Source organism: Prinia subflava, chromosome 18, assembly GCF_021018805.1.
Source record: "Prinia subflava isolate CZ2003 ecotype Zambia chromosome 18, Cam_Psub_1.2, whole genome shotgun sequence".
NCBI classification, from domain to species: Eukaryota; Metazoa; Chordata; class Aves; order Passeriformes; family Cisticolidae; genus Prinia; species Prinia subflava.
In genome coordinates, this window is record NC_086264.1 from 325392 (window position 1) to 342978 (window position 17587).

Sequence of the window (17587 nt, forward strand, 5' to 3'; positions counted from 1 at the left end):
TTGAAAAAAGCACTTTTTTCCTGTAAGGATAAATTCAGTGGGAAAAATAAGGAATTAGTAGATGATAGGACTTAAGAAAACACAGACATTAAGGAAGACTAACATGGAGATAGGATACACTACAATAATGACATCTGTTCACTAAGATCATGACAGCACAGGTAAACGGAATTAATTCATGTAACCGTCCAGAAAGCATCAATTCCAACACAAACAATATGCTTTAAATTACATCGGAAGCAAACACTTGGATTTTATCTTCAAATATTTCGCTATTCATTTAATGACTTAGGCCAGATTTAACTAGCACTGACCAGATTCACACCCTAAACTAATCTGAATTAAATATAAAATACAGATATCTCAAAATACTGCTTTAAGAGCGCAATTAAGTGATTCTTCATCCTCACATATTTAGAAAAGATTAGGAACAGGCTAGAAGAATGAGGAAGAGTCTTTTGAATTATTCTAAAAAGCAGCTCTCTTGAGTATATTAAAGATTATAAAGTATGGCATACAAAAAGATTTAGAAGGTGATTCTCACTTGAACATTATGAAGAGGCCACAAAGGAATTCTTAACTGTTTCAAGGGTATCCTGCATTGCTGGCAGGATATAAAGGAATTTTAGAGTAAGTAAGAATTAAATATGTACTTTGCCTTATGAGTCAAAACTTAACTACAGGCCAGGCCCTGCAGAAACCATGATCAACTAAGTCTGAGTCATCCACATAAGTGAAATTTCCTATTATGAATGTATCTGAGTAAGCAATCAATTTACATTGCTAGAAAAATAATCTAGAATAACATGCTGCAGAACAATTGTGAAGTGATGAGGAATCGCTGAAGTTCAACACACTGTTGCACTATTTTTGCTGAGAGAGTGGTCAGGAGGAGCAGCAGCAGCCGGTTCAAGAATGGATTTATGGACTGAGATATAGTTACATTCACCCATAAAGTTTCTGTAAGGAAAACCTGTCCAGCTCCTATCAAAGGTATGTCAGGTGTTTTCTACCTTTTTGTATAGAATTGAGGTCAATTTCTGAACCATGTCACATATCTGCATGCAGTGAAGGATTCAGGTGAGCTCTGAAGAATAAAGTACAGTAGTATTTAGTATTTGTCTTGTAATTTGTACACACTGCTTCCTTTTGCCAGCCAGGAAGAAAATGACTTTTAACCACTGATATTTGGCTCGTTGAACTTAAATATTGGTTGTAGTGAATATAATGAAAATAACCAGAAGTACCAGTTCTTGCTTCTGTTGCTGTGAGCTGACAGCAGTAATTTATTCCCAGGTCCTCCCATCAGGCTGATGGATGGTGAGAATAAGAAGGAAGGACGTGTGGAGATTTTTATCAATGGCCACTGGGGCACAATTTGTGATGATGGATGGTCTGATAAGGACGCAGCTGTAGTCTGCCGACAGCTTGGCTACAAGTAAGAAAACTCATTAAGCTGTTTCCCAAGTTATGTTTTCTGTATCTAAAAATTTTACGTTTCTGCAACCAAATATCACAAACATGCCTAACAAGATAATGTGTGTCCTTTAAAACTTGTCAGTTTGGCATTCTTTTAGAAAAATGTATTCCTGCTACTTGTATGAAAAGTAGTAAGGCTGTGTCTTCAAAAGGAATATTCATTAAGTAGCATAACTGGGAATGGGAATGTTAGTATTCCAGTCTGACTGGCAACAGAAATGCAAGTTAATGCAAGTTATCAAATATTTTTCATCAGAAGTTACACATTCTAAATGATTTATTAATTAAATACAAAATTTTAGTTGTCATGTTAGTTTCAAAAACAGGTCTGTGTCCACTGTCACGAGGTGTGGGTACGATGACTGCAGAATCAGATGCAGGCACACCAGCTACTGAATTCCTAATTTAATTGAATTTTTTCCTTCATTTACTGATCTGGTTAGATTTGATGTAGCTCAAAGATCTGATGAAACTTTTACACAAGGGATTATGGCTCCAATCTGCATGACAGTAATTTGAATAAGCTTCATTTAATACAGGAATAGACCTGACAGAACAAACCCACCCTCTAATTAAAACCACCACAATATATGTGTCACTTTGAAAGAAATCACTGAACCAGGCTTACATCACTCATCAGCATTCTTCTGGATACCCAAGAGCAGCAAAAATGTAACAACCACAGGGCAGATATATAAATAGCAATACTAACAAGACTCGAAAAATATCCAGAGCACCAGTGAAATACAACAGGAAATAAGTGAAATGTCTTCTCCAAGTGTATCTATAAAGAAATTTGAGCTGAAGAGGTACGAATCGTATTAACTGTTTGTTGTATCTAACAATGTGAAGTTTGACCTACCAAATATCATCACATTATGTCTGAACACACAATATATGCCTTTTAAAAACTGCCTGGTAATCATTTAGTAAAAAGCCTGTTTAAAAGTAGTACTACATTACGGCTTGACATAAAAGTCAAGATATCACTCTTACAAGTTACCGAACTTGTAAATTCTAAGATAGATGTCCATCTGTCCTAATCCACTGGATTTCCTAATTAACAATATAATGAATAATGATATACTGCACCTGAAAAGCTCAGCATTGTTATTGTGCATGGCCCTTGGTGTGAGAGAACTGAGAGGAAAAGACCTTTCTCTCCAGGGACAGATCTGAGCAGGCAAAAAGGTTGTTTCTCTGAGGGTCATCAGTGCATAAATAGCTGGCTTGGAAAGCAGCAATTAAGGGACACGTGTTTGTTAGGGGTGCACTAAAGCCAGTTTTAAGAGCACATTCCAGCATGTAACAAACACACGGATGTAACATTTGTACCTTCAGAGATCTCCCAATCATATGAAATAATTTTCTCTATTGAGCTGCACTGGTTGCTCAAGAGCACCATGTTTTTTTTACATTTGTTTCCTGACAGATGTTCTGCAGTGGGCTTGGTTGGCTGGGTCTGAACAGCTTTCATTCCCTTTATCAGCAAAGGGAGAGACTACTGACGCACAGTAAGAGATAGATTGCTTTCATACAAAGATAGGAAGAAGGAGGCAGTGTCCTTATTAAGTAACTGATAAGATTCTTGAGAGACAATTCTGTACTAAACTGCAGTAAATACTTCTCTGGGGAAGGATAAGAGTACTGTGGTGATTCACAACAAAGTAGTTTTCAATATCCTGAGGAACTCTGGAACCATGCCCTAAAACAGGAACTTTGTTATTTGACAGAGATACCAAAACCAGGTAAGAATTTACAACGAGTGCCTGTACTGTGTAACTCTCTTGTGACAGCAAACAAGAACACGAGCTGCCCACAGGTATCAGAGAGTTGGACTTATTTTTTTTGTGGTTATCTGTAATCAGAGTATCCCTCACAAAAGAAAAACATTTGGAGCAAGAGTCACACTTGGGATTGACAAGTCAAATCATAACAAACTCATTAGGCAGAGATTGTCCTATAGGGGTTCCAAAGGCAGTTAAGGCTATGGATTATCTGGCAAATACCTCCTAACCATGGAAACTGAAAATGAGTAAGGACAGTTGACCTTGTGGTATCATCTCTCACCTGGCTTTCTACAATTTCTGCATTCTAACCAGTGCTTCCTACTTGGAAATCTTGCCCACCTATGCGGCAGTACATAGTAAAAACAATCCACACAGGCACAGCTATCCACATGCAAGTTTCAAAAGGCAGGAGGCTCCTGCGCTACTTTCATGTTCCAGTTATATGGATGTGCCAATTGAGTTCCTTGTTCCTTCGGTTTGAGCCAGCCACACTTCTACTGTGACAAAATGGTTTGAAAATAGTTTGACAAAGCAGGATTCCTCCCCAACAGACCAAACCCAGCTCAGGAAGGGATGTAAACTCTTCATGCCATCCTCACATACCTTCCCCAACACTGCAGGTATTAAAGAGGAACAGAAAGAGCTGTAAAGGGAGAGAAATACTTTCTTGCCTTGAGAATCTTTCTTGAGAGTCAGATTCTCTTTTCTCTGCTCCAGCATTTCATCACATCTGCAGTTACAGTTCTGGATGCACAGAAGCAGAACTTTACAATATACAATTATAAAATATTCTTTAAAATGGAAACCTGTGTTTTAGTGACCTGGACTTCCATATATCCTTATCCCAGTAAAATGTCAGTAAATTGCTCTTAACCAATAGGTAAACTTGCAGTTTAGGCACACTTTGAGGTGTCTGAGCTTCCTGCCCCACTGCTCTGTATAGCCAGTTGGGTGGTCTCTCACTCGTAATTCTTTCTGACTCTTGTACCATATACAACAAAACATCCATTTACAAGTTAAGATTACCTTAACTAATTAACAGTAATAATCTATCACAGGAGTTGCCAAATGAGATGTTTAAATGCTATAAAGCACCAAGTACTAGGTTCCTCCCAAGAACAGGGGGGTGCAGACACTGAACGGCTTTCCAGTCACACAACACATTTAGAGCTCAGATATGAGGAGCCCTGTAAAAAATGACATGACAACAAAATACTTTAATAACTGCTAACAACTGATAGGTCTGTACATCGTAGCTCCTACAGCACCACAAGGATATTGGATATAACTGGCCCATCTTTCAGAGGGAATCAGACCTGAACAAATTATTTTTAGCTTTCACAGACACTGACTTTATATAAGGATTAAAGAGATTATGAAAAAGCAGCTTTCACGTACTTTGTTTTATGGCTAAATGTAATGCTGATACAATATAAAATGCTTTGCACACTGCTGTCTAACCAGATACACTCAAGCAGCTTTTAAACATTAATGTAATGTAGCAATTTTGTCACAGTCTTATTTTTTCTACATACCAGAATAAGAGAGGTGCTGAGAATGTGGTTGTTATCAAGTGAAACAGTGACAGGGTTTGGAATGAAACCTCAATGTCTTTGACTACTCCCTTGGAAATTTGATAAAATGTAGAATAATGCCTGCTGTTTGCAGAGGTCCAGCCAGGGCAAGGACAATGGCGTATTTTGGCGAGGGCAAAGGCCCGATCCACGTGGATAACGTGAAGTGCACAGGAAATGAGAGATCCTTGGCAGACTGCATTAAGCAGGACATTGGGACGCACAACTGCCGGCACAGCGAGGACGCGGGGGTCATCTGCGACCACCTGGGCAGGAAGGTCCCTGCCAACAGCAATAAAGGTGAGGGCCCGTCGGGAGGGGCAGGCAGCAGCTCCAGCTGAGGATGTTGTGGTAGGAACAGGCACACTTAACAGTCCCACCTCATGGAGGAACAGCCAAAACAAAAACAATTACAGAACAGAAGGGCTGGGGATCCTCTCTGCTTACACTGTGTGAGCTTATTCATTGCAGCTGCACAAAGGAAGCACCAAGACTACTCAGCACAGGTATTTGTCACCATGGTTTACAGCAGCCATGTTCATTAAGCTGCTTCAGGGCCATGATCCAGCTTTTCAAGGTATAGGTCATCCTCAGGTAAGGACTGAGACCTGTGTGGTTGGTTAAGGTCTGCATCCACTTACAGAAGTAAGGAAGCACCCTATAAAATCCTACATGTGAGACACAAATATGTAAATGACTCTGATCACAGTCAAAAGAGCTCAGCTATAAAGGATTTCTAAGTATTGAAGGAATTCAATGTATTTTCCCCAGTCAAAAGATCTCAGCTATAAAGGATTTCTAAGTCTGTTTTCCCCAATCAAAATTTGCTTGTTAAAAACTCCCATGAAACACTTCATAACTTCAACCTTTAAATTTTTTAAAGTTAACTCTCATTGAATATTGACTACTTCTCATGTTGAGTTTAATGCTCTCTACATCTCCCTTTCTGGTTTAGATTCTCTTGCTTCTGTTTGTGGGCTGAGGTTACTCCATCGTCGACAAAAGCGAATAATTGGTGGGAAAAATTCCTTACGGTAAATAATTGGTAAAGACAAATAATTTTGAATATAAAGCCTCTAAGACATGTGTTTGCCATAAGTGGTTTTGCCCAGTTTACATTTTTATTGTAGGTTTGTTGTTTGCTTTTCTTTGGACTTGTCATGATGTAGGAGTAGAAATATATCTAAAGCAAATTTTGCAGAAATCAAGAAGTATTTATTGGTAAGTACTTACAGCATTAGTTGAAAATCTGTAGATGCTTGTGGATGAAGTCCTTGAACGGGTTAAATTTTTAAACTACAAAATAGCTGTTTTACTTTTATCAGAGGATATCTTGATATCAGGATGTGAGCTATAAAAACAGAGCTATGAATGTAGTACAAGCTTTTAAATGCCACCTACACCAGAAAAAAAAAAGGCCTGGGTATGATTCACTGCCTAAGACCTTACTTTTTCCTTCACAAAATAAGCCTTGATGATGACACAGCTAAAAAAACGGAAGGAACTGACTTTAGTTTTTTAACAGCTGTGATTAAACACAAAAAACCCAGATATTCACACCATCTTACAAAAGGCCTTGTAAAAGCTACACTGACAGCATCGTTACATGTCACTGTGCAACCTATTTCAAAGTACATGCACAGCACTAACCAATCCATTTCAAAGAAGACACTGTCCAAGTGGGGGAGCTTCAAAGAACAGTAACAAGAGGAAACCCAGAAAAATATTTTAACACAGCCAGATAAAGTAAAGTAGGATGACTTACCATAGTAAAGAGATAAATGCAATAACAGATAATGCGTTGCACAGGAAGAGACTGAGAATTCTTGTCTCAGAATATGTGTCTTAAGGACACTTGCTGAAATGCAATGGTGACAAATAATGTATTGCATAATCCAGTCAGAGCAAGGAAGCTGGTCTCATCATAAACCGGTACAGGGATGTTAGATGAAGCAGAAAGGTGAGAAAAATCCAACAGTGCAAACAGAAATGCTTCAAAATCAAGAAAGGGAGCATATGTATGTATCAGAGAAGGACTCAATGTCACAAGGAGTCATTAAGGCAAAGAACTTGAGGATGCTGGAAAAGTACTAGATACTTACACATGTACCAGCAAATCCAAAGCTGTCTGAATTCTCTCATTTTAGAAAAACCTACTAAATCCTATCTCCCAAAATTGAGAAGTGTCTGTTTTATTCTTTGTGGGAAGTAAATTCCTCCACCTTACTTTGAAACGTTTGGCACTGGTAACTCTGAGATGCTGGACTAGATGACCCCTGGCAGCTCTTGTTGTCCAGCACACCCATTCAAGTTGACAGTACTCACACAACACTCAGACTACCTGTCGCTTACTCTTAGATGCTGCCATTGCTTACAGGTACATCTCTCTCCCTTTCCCTTCTCTGACTCCTAATCTATTAAACCAGCAAAAAAGAATCCATCCTGTATTCATAGGTATGCAAATATGGCCAGATCTACTACAAAAACCAGATAATCAGAGGCTGAAAAAAGGTGCTCCTCTACACTGGAGATTTCTACAGTTGCTTCATACTTCTTGTTTTGCCAGCTTCCTTTCTTATGAAGAGAGGGATAGATGCTGGGTTCAGCTTCTCAAGAAATCCCCCTTTCCCCTCTCCAGCTGACAGGAAATTTCTGGTTTGTTGACTTGGATGGTATTTGGCGAGGAACCCACAGAATGTATTTTTGGCCCAATGAATGCAATCTGAGAAGTGAAAATTGAAATAGCTGACTATGGGAGGAAGCACTTAGGAGTGCTGGATGCCCAAATCCTCTGTAATGTGGAGCATTGTTAAATGGAATTCTGAATGTTTCCAGGATATGAAATATTCCCCACCCTTAACCAACGGCCCGTTTTGTGAGCGAGCTGTGTCAGTGACAGCAAGCCAAGAGGTGCACATGGCAGGTGACCGGGGTTGTCTCTCCGCAGGGGCGGCTGGCCGTGGCAGGTGGCGCTGCGCCTCAAATCCTCTCACGGTGACGGGAGACTCCTGTGTGGCGCTACTCTCATCAGCAGCTGCTGGGTCCTCACTGCTGCACACTGCTTTAAAAGGTGGGTCTCTCTTCAATACTGCACCGTGGTTTAAACTGTTTAGTTGTTCGGGGCATATGCAAAACCAAGCCTGTGGAAAACTGTTCCAAGAGTTGGCCTTTGGTTTTAAAAAACTCTACCACTCAACCTCCTTTCCCTCAAGCAAAGAAAACACCCTAATGCACTGAAATTATTTGGGTGTTATCATTCATGTGATTTATGCTCACAACTTCACCATTTTCATGAAAAACATAGACAACACTTCTGACATTTTAAGTTTCTGTTCCAACAAAAATGCAGCTTAGGGCTTTTAGGTTACAGTGAAGACAACTGAGCAGACACCAAGCATAGGGACTGTAACATTTCTGATTAGATTTGGTAACAGCAGATCTCGGCAGTGATAGACATTTTTACTGTATCATGGCAGTGACTAAATGCAGGACTTTGCTGCTGCTGAAGTATAAAAGCATTAATTTTCCCATTAAAGGAAGCTAATCTTGTGATTAGTGATTATTTCACTGGAATGGGCTGGGAAAAAAGCATAGAGGAGGTATTTGCTCGAATTTGCTCAAATTTGCTCAAGTGAGCTGCAAATGTTTCAAATTTTGAGCCTTTCCTTTTGCACACTAGTAATTAAAACGAAGAGTCAGATGCACTTTTACTCAAATGCAGAGTGTATTACCTTTGCTGAGCACCAGATGCACATCTTTTCTTGTTTCCTGAAACCAGGAAGGACTTCCCTTGGTGGTATTTCAAGCTGAAACAGTCGAAGGTAGTAAAATTTCCTGCTATTTCAACTGATGTCCCAGGTGCTTCTGCAGAACTATGGAAGCTCTTTAGTTGCTTTCATCAAAATTCATAGACAATGGCTTCCTATTTCCCTGCTCATTATCTCTGTAGTGATTACCAAGGATGCTGCCTGAGGGTCTTGAGGAGGCCTTTGATTGCAGGCTTGAAAACTGAATGTGGTGCCAAGGAGTGCCAATTGTGGGTACCCTGCTGAGCACGCACAGGATGGGGCAGCAGCAGCATGACTGGAGCAAAGTGCACTGCGGTACTTCCACACTGGTGTAGCCATTTGAGGGACTGTCACAGGCTGAAACTGTCACTGAGGTCTCAGGGACCAAAGCGTTGTTTTGTCCCAGAAGCTGCGTTCAGACTGCAATTAGACCTAAGCAGACTGGTGCAGCTCCAACAGCCTGTGGATGCACTACTGTTCACTGTAAATGAGGGATACCTTTAGCTCTAAGCTGGCTTTGGACAGGCTGGGCTGAACTTCCAAATGATCTCAGAGAGATTTTCAGGGATAGGTTTCCAAGAGCTATCTATAGATCAAGTGCCTTCTTCACATATTTTCCACATATGGACAAGAGAAAGGCCAGTATACCATTTCTCATATCCTGGAAATTGGAACACTGTTTAAGTAACCAAAGTGGGCTCATCTGTACTAGGGATAAAAATGAAGCATAATTTTATGCATGATGATTAGAAATGTTCACCAGTACTACAATGGAATTACTGGCTTCTATACTTTCGCAGATACATAATTTAAGATAAAATGTTTGAAACTATTTTTTGTTTTATAACCCACCTTTGTCTTGAGTTACTTCCACAGCTACAGGGAAACTGGAAGGTCTACACATTTAAAAAAATAACTGGATGGTTAGAAACATAAGTCATAGGAAAGCCCCCTTTATTTATCCTATATAGAAAGTCATCATTGGATGAAGGGATGTTTGTTCACAGCCTGCAGCTCTCTCTCCATAAAGCCTAGAAGTGAAATTTTGCTCATGGAAGACCTGAAGGATTAGACCAACAAATCTCTACAGGCGACTAGGAATGTAACCCACAACTAGAAGAAATACTCAGTGGTACAGCTATATATTGTGCAGAGAACTGTAATGTTCCTGCTTTGTCTGCCGCTCCTCAAGCAGGCTTTAGCAAGCAATGGAGACCAGACTGTTGCTGGATGGTATAAAAAGAACAGCCATAAAAGGTGATGGTTAAAAGGTGATAGGACACTGTGAGTAGTATTTTCTGCAAGCGTATTAGAAATTTCCTGTTGAAGGCTATTAAGGAAAGGGAGAAATAAAAGGGAAAATATTTCTGTTAGCTTAGCCCTATTTTAAAATAAATACGCGTACCCAACAGCACTCCATTGTTCGCACTTTGCCCGGGAAGGGCTGTGAGTCCTGTAATACAAAAAACTTCAAAGGCACACACAGAAAAGTGTTCTTTCAGCCAGCAGTCATCTCTAATGTGTTTACCATTTAGTCCCTGATGTGAATGAAACTGGGATTACATCAGATGCAAAACAAGCCTAAGATTTACAGGCCTCCTGTCAGTTTGACAACAGGTGCTTGTGATGCGCAAATGCTTTGTCATCCGTACGGTAACTTCAGCTGATGTAGGAGGTTTTTATGAAGTTACCGAAGCCTCTAAAGTCCCTCAAACAACCTACAAAGCAGGACTGAACACTGTTTTCATTCCAGTAATTATCTGGAGCATTGCAATGATGTCAGTATTCAGGCTGTCACTGCAATTACTGGCAGTCTGTGTTACCCTCATTAAATAAATTTATAATGCACGTCTTGTACATTTGAAGTGCCAGTCATGGCAAATGGCCATAAGAAAATTGCCTGTGAAAATATTCAAGAATATGGCACAATCTGAAACGTCAGAAGGTCTTTATATTCCTTATATTATAAAATATTTTATATTTTATATGAGGACACACTGAAATGCCAGCATGAACACTTGAGAAAGCATTTTTGCTCTTTAAAAGCATCTTTTGGTAACACTTATGTGAACAATAAAGAAAGTGATGAACTCTGCACACTCAGGATGTGACTTTGAGCCAGCCCTCCTTGTCTTCACCTCTCTCAGGTATGGCAACAACACTCGCAACTACGTAGTGCGGGTTGGAGACTATCACACGCTGGTGCTGGAGGAGTACGAGGAGGAGATCGGAGTCCAGGAGATTGTGGTGCACAGGGAGTACAGGCCGGACAGCAGCGACTACGACATCGCCTTGGTGAGGCTGCAGGGGCCCGAGGAACAGTGTGCAAGGTTCAGCACCCACGTCCTACCTGCCTGCTTGCCACTGAGGAGGGAGCGACCACAGAAAACTGCTCCCAATTGCTTCATCACTGGATGGGGTGACACAGGTAACATCATTTCTGTGCACCCATCTGGTTATCTGAGGCTGCTTAAAAAAAAACCTCGACTAATTAAAATAAGAAAATGCTTAAAATGAAAGCATTTTACTATTTTTAAACATAGGGGAGTATTTTATCTCCTGATCCTTAACCAGGAATGGCAATACTTTGTTTACTGAATATAGTTTGTATTTGGAAAGCAGTGATTAACCATGTCACTCTAAATCACAGACCCTGTCAGTAAAGTAGTCTCATTAGGACTGACAAGCAGGAATAAAAAGCTTATTTCTTGCCAGGCACATCCTGCACAGCAGCTTATCACCCCCTGCCTCAATACATAACTAACAGCTCTAACACATTTATGGCTTCAAAGGTAAGGACCATGAATATTTAAATTTTAGAAAGGTTATTTAAATCACAATACTTCAGTAGAAAAATAGATGGAAAATATGCACATAATAGAATTTCAAGTAACATTTTATTGTTCCCTGTTACCACTGACATTTTCAACCAGCTTTGATTTAAATAGCAGAGCATCTTGCCAAAATTTAGAAGAGCCTCAATGCAATCTGCACTCCAGGCTTCTACTTGCTTTTTTTGGTCAGTACAAGATTCCTCCTCTTCAAAGGTCTTTGTCCTTTACATGTTTCACAAATTAATAACCATGTTTTACTTTCATGTTTCTGTGGTGCTGAATACAGTGCAAGACAGCAACCACACTTGAGCCTTTGTTCCAGTGACCCACCAAACTGGCAAGGAGACAAGGCAGGGCCAAGCAGCTGCCCCTCCTCTCTACATGCACTGATCTGTGTGCACAGACGTCGGGGTCACTGTACTACAATAAACGAGAGAGACGTGTAGGGTGGGGTTTTGCTAAAAACAATTGTTCATTCACTGCCTAGCTCTGTCTAGCCCTTTTATGTAATTCACTGAAAGTCCTGCAATACTGTTAACTTAGGACATCTATTTCAGGAAACATTAACCACGGCAGCAATTGGCTTCAATTTATGGTAAGAAATGACATCATTGCAGTACCTCAGCTGACATTTCACACTTACTATATGAATCATAATTACTTCATAAGTTACAAAATTTTACTTAAAAAAAAGCAAAACCAACACTGGCTTTTTTTTCCCATGCTTCCAACTGAAAGAGGTGCAAGCTATGGAAAAGAAAGTAGAAAGATACATTTGAATGCTCTACTTGGAAGCCACCAGAAGATGCAGTACCTGTTTAGGCTGAGCTACACTAGATTTAAACTAGTGACATAGAAATGAAGTATTCCTACTGCTTTACTCTCCGCTGCTCAAGACTCCCCACAATCACTTCCAGATAGAGGTATTAAAGCATATGTTCTTCTGTAGGAGACACAAAGTGCTCAGAATAAACCAGACTCTAGCCTTGGAAAGATCCAGAGTACACACAGAGAAAATCTACTTTTTAAAAAAGCATATACATTTTACATTTACCGTATCTACAGAACTTTAGTATTACATTTAATGCCGAGATTTTTTCAGTAGCCTTGCTTCCAGTAGTTTTATGTAATGACAGAGCAGTGTGAAGACCTGAGAGCAAAAATTGGATGAAACCACATCTCTGTTTCCAAGACTGACCATTGTAATGAGACAATCATTTGGATCTCCTTTTTAGGACGGGCTTATTCAAGAACATTACAACAGGCTGCCATCCCCTTACTTCCCAAGAGGGTGTGTGAAGAGCGCTACAAAAGGAGATTCACAGGAAGAATGCTCTGTGCTGGGAACATGCAGGAACAGAAACGTGTCGACAGCTGTCAAGGAGACAGCGGTGGACCACTGATGTGTGAACGCCCAGGGGAAAGCTGGGTCGTGTACGGTGTGACCTCCTGGGGCTACGGCTGCGGGGTCAAAGATTCCCCAGGTGTCTACACAAAAGTATCATCTTTTGTACCCTGGATTAAAAGTGTGACCAAACTATGAATGCCCATAATGAAAACCAAATTTTGAGGCAGGAGAACTCAAACAGCACATGCAGTGCACAGCTGGGGCCCACAGTGGGTGGAAACAGACATTTTCCTGATCCATGTCTTTTTGTTTTCATCAAATCCAAGCTGTATAGACACAACCCTGCCAGTTAGGGAGTACTGTCCTCCCTGTTCTAGAAGTTGAAATATTGCATGAACAAGTGACCATGTATCTAAGGGGAAAAGTGATAGCCAGCTAGAGTAACACTGGAGCACGACAGCTGGAGACTTGACCCACAAGACTGTAGCTCTGAGCTATTTACGCTCCAAGCTTCTCTAGAATTAATTGCAGATCTCAATTAGTCTTCAGTCTAGTTTATTTGGTCTATTATTCCATTCCTATGATTTTGCACTCAGGCCCCTAAATCTGACTCATGTTTCCGGAGCTTATGTGAGACCATTAGTAGCCTGATTCTTGCTAAGTAATTCTGAGTATGTATTCAATGCAGGAAGGAACACAATGGTCAATAATCACATCCCCAGCTAGTCTGCTAAATGTCCTCCCAGGTTAGTGTGCCTACAGTACATTCCCAAGTAAAACTGCCACTACACTGACAATTCCCCCACAAACATCCCGCACAGCTGCAAGAGCAACCATGTATTTACTGAAGCAGCATTTGGTGTATTTCTGAAATTTGCAATTTTGAGTATATACAGCATTTTGGAGAGGATTCACTTTTTCTATTTACCACTAGTTGTCAGTACAGTGTCGGACTAACAGACATCCCTATCCTTTCATTGCTGGGCTTTCCTCAAGTAGTGCGAAAAACCTTGGTCAATCTTACCAGACAGTTACACACATACACTGGAGTCAAAGCTTGTCTGAAAAGGTCTATAAAGTAACTCTTAAACTGTGTTTACTATGAAGTAATGTTTAGACAAGTCTCTCCTTAGTTGCAACACTGATTCATACTGATCTCACAAGGAAAGCTTAGTGACTTCTAAAGAACTGACATCATGATTTAATTTCTTTTCCACACTATGAAACCCCTAACACCTTTTTATAAAAATGCAGTGATAACCAACTCACTGTCCTTTGAGAAAGGGCCACCACACCGAAACTAGAACACAGGAGGTATCCCCCCCCCTTAGCACAATGTGGAAAGGCGTCAGTGTGGAAACCGCCCGGGAACTGGCGGCAGCCCCGCACTACAGTCCCTGTGCAGGGCCACGTGAGGCCAAGCCTGCTTTCTGTACCACCCTAACAGCCGGGCTCGCACAGCACAGCTGAAAGCTGTGCACCACCCAGCACGCCAGTGTGGCAAGTGTGGCAGACGAGTGTCACCACATAGCGACTGTGCACACTGTCAGCACCAGTGACTGTTTCCCTGTCTCCAGCTCCCCAAACAGGCTATGACTGTGTTGTGCGGTGTTTTGTGAAAAAGTGGGGTGCTTGCATTCATGCTGTACGTGGCCAGTCATTCATTTTTGTATGGTTGTGTGTCTCCCTGGTGTTAGAAATATTCAAGACAACTCATTTGCATACGATGTGGCAATGATATTTCAGAAGCCCAAGTGATTGAACATTTGGCCCTTAGTATCTCCAACTTAAAATTTTAACTATTCAACGGTCAGGACTAATTATTGTAACTGGTGCTAAACTAGTACATAAGGTGCTTTAATATATTTTAGTTCTCTGTAATTCCACACTATGTTAAATAGCATGGACTATTTTAAAACATCATAAATCACTGTACTGTGATCACCTACTGTTAGACCAATGTGAAACATTGTGGTAGTGAACTTTGAAACCATTACATTTTTACTTCTATACAGCCCTTAATTACAGGGCTATATACATACAGTCAGTCAAAATATATCTGCATGTAACATCCCAGCTTTGCTGTACAAGACCCATTGAGACTGTGGTGAAGTAGGCTATGCAGTGCAATATATGCATTATATGCAGGGGAAATAATAATCTGTGGCAATAGCTGTGCCACAGAACAGGATACTCTGAGGGGATGCAGGAACTACGCCTGCATACCAAGTGCAGTAAACGTTTAGATTTAGTACAGTACTTTGTTGGTTTTGCTCTTTAAATAGAATGCTTTATTAGATTTTAAAATGTTGCACTACTGTTTCCCTGCTGAGCATGCCCTTTCAGTTTCTAACATAAAATGGTCTCCATCTCATGTCATTCTGTTTTGTTCAGTGAGCCTGATGGTGTACACGTATGCAATAAAAACTGCCACACTGACTACAACTTCTGTATGTTAATTAACACTACGGATGTGCAAGCAGCTGTTGCAGAATATCATCTGGGTAAACCTCAAGTGGGCTTTCCTGAGAAAGGAGGCTCGTGAAAGCATCATCTTTAAAGTGTATAAACTTTGGGCTATTTTCTCTGAGAAAAGTTTGTCTCATTCCCAGTGTTTAACTCAGACCAGTTAGGTTGTTTTAAGTTCATCCTGTGCTTGTAGAGCTGTTTAGCAATTGTATTAATGGTGGCACCAACCACAAAAAAACTTGGCACTAGTTACCAAACGACATGACCATCCTAAAGAAATGTCATCTCTCCAGGTTGCCCAGCACCATGAAGATTCAGTTAGGTGCAGCCCTCCTGAACTTCCCAAGTTTTTATTTGCCAGAGAATACACAAAACAGAAGTATCACTGTAACGGACATAGAAAGACTCCTTATGTCAGCCCTAAACTTGCCAAATGAAAGGGCCAGTCTGCCTGGCATCTGCCCATCTAAGATAAACAAGTAACTGCCCGCGTAGAACAGATGTGGTAATTTCCAGAAGTGCTGAGGTTACTACAGAGGTCCAATGTTTCTGGTGGAAAGGGAACTCACAGTACACACTCCTGAGTGGTGGCTACCAGGCTGCAGCCACCACCTTGGAATGCAGAGCAGCAGGAAATATGACAGCGCTGTTGAGAGGAGTACTCACAGCACCAGTTGAACAGGTGTGCTATCACTTGTCACAGCACCACACAAGAAAACACATTCAATTCAACTGTACTTCCGCCTGGGCAGAAAAAGTGTATGCTTAAAAAAAAAAAATCCAGTTTCCCATGGCAGCAAACACAACGACCAAAGTAATGTCCTCAGATCTAGTCCACCCTGGAATTAGAGCCCACAGTCCTGCTATTCACTTCAAGTAGGAATCCCGACCTCAGCTGCCAAACACTCAGCAGCAATTACACCACATGCTGATCATCTCAGTTCTGGCTTCACAGACTTCTGTTTCTCAGTCCTTTCAAGTTCTCCTTTCCCTCAAACTTTTCAGTTTCCAACTATTTGCAGAAAAATATTATTATCTGAAAGATATTTTTAAAGAGATTGTGCCAGCACAGCTGGTATTCACTAAGACAGTACATTTACTTATCTGTATGAAGTGATTCACAATCTATCTACTGGATCTCCACCAATTCTCCTACATACAGATCCCTCAGCAACTGCAATGATCAACTCTATGTTAAGCTCTTATTTCTGCCCTGCAGCATTTATCTCTGATTCAATCCAGAGCACTTCTGGAGTGGCTCCCAGACGATGCATCAGCCACCTGAAACCACAGGTTCTGCCCAAAAGGTGTGTCCCCAGAGCAGGCAGATTTGGCACGTGTAATGAATCCTGGCAAACGTGTAGGTCTCGTCTTAGATAACAGCACTTTTTCAAGAAAAAAACCACACTTGCAGCCAGTCACATCTCTTTATTGACTTACTCACACATTTGAATGCTTTACATTCACACAGACACCAAAATTACGGCTGTAGTTTCCACATCCATTTTCCAGACTTCAAAAACTTACCTGCAGCCTCTGCAGCACAGGTACACTCAGGGCAGCCACCCTTCTAACACACTGTGAGAGCAGAGGAGCCCTCCCCAGAGGGGCAGTACCACCACGCCACCACTGCAGCAGCTGAAGGCTTGGTGACAGCACACGATGAGATCACATCTGCATTTGTCTGTATAAAAGCAGTCAGGGCTAATTTTTGGCACAGTAAGCGGGGTTCCAGCCCCTTTTCATCAAGATCAGAGGCACTGCAGAAGTTCTCATGAAAGCTCCGAATTTTAACTTTGTTTAAAAGTCAAGGTTAAGACCTAGCCTAAAATTAGCTTCTGCTAGCTCTGCTTGACAACCAGAAATATTACTGTTCCAAAAAGACATCAACTCCAGACAATTAAACACACCCACCCTGCCCTAAGTGAAAACTAACAGATTTAGTCACAGCTACTCCTAGAATTCACAGGTGGAATTTAGCCCCATCTTCTTTCAAGAGGGCTTTTCCCCTGTAAAAACAAGTTTGAGGCAGTTTAATATTGCTACTGGAAACACAGACAAGACACCAATCATCACTAAAACAGTAGGATGCTCTCCCAAGAGTTGTAAAGCTGCTCTGAAACAAAGCTGTTGGTATTAACCTCCAATCTCCCTCGCTCCTGCAGCTGTAAGTTTCTCTTAGTATTCACATGCTCATTGAAAAAGAACTCCCCCCGAACAGGATATCCCCGAGAAATCTGTGCATTCAGATGCTTTTAGTTTGGCAGGCAAAGTACTGGCAATGTGTTTCTCATGCTAGGAATAG

The 17587-nt window shown here is 40.9% G+C and overlaps 1 protein-coding gene across 1 annotated transcript in view; it reads left to right on the top strand.

Annotated features, from left to right (window-relative positions):
• The window catches only part of PRSS12 (serine protease 12), a 33319-nt gene extending 18067 nt beyond the window's left edge, over positions 1–15252 (top strand). The window contains exons 8-13 of the mRNA XM_063415394.1: positions 1297–1438; positions 4938–5143; positions 5799–5877; positions 7791–7913; positions 10779–11059; positions 12701–15252. Coding sequence (XP_063271464.1) covers positions 1297–1438; positions 4938–5143; positions 5799–5877; positions 7791–7913; positions 10779–11059; positions 12701–13008 — 1139 coding nt within the window. The 3' untranslated portion in view covers positions 13009–15252. The remainder of the gene's footprint in view (positions 1–1296; positions 1439–4937; positions 5144–5798; positions 5878–7790; positions 7914–10778; positions 11060–12700) is intronic.
• The last annotated feature ends 2335 nt before the right edge of the window (positions 15253–17587 follow it).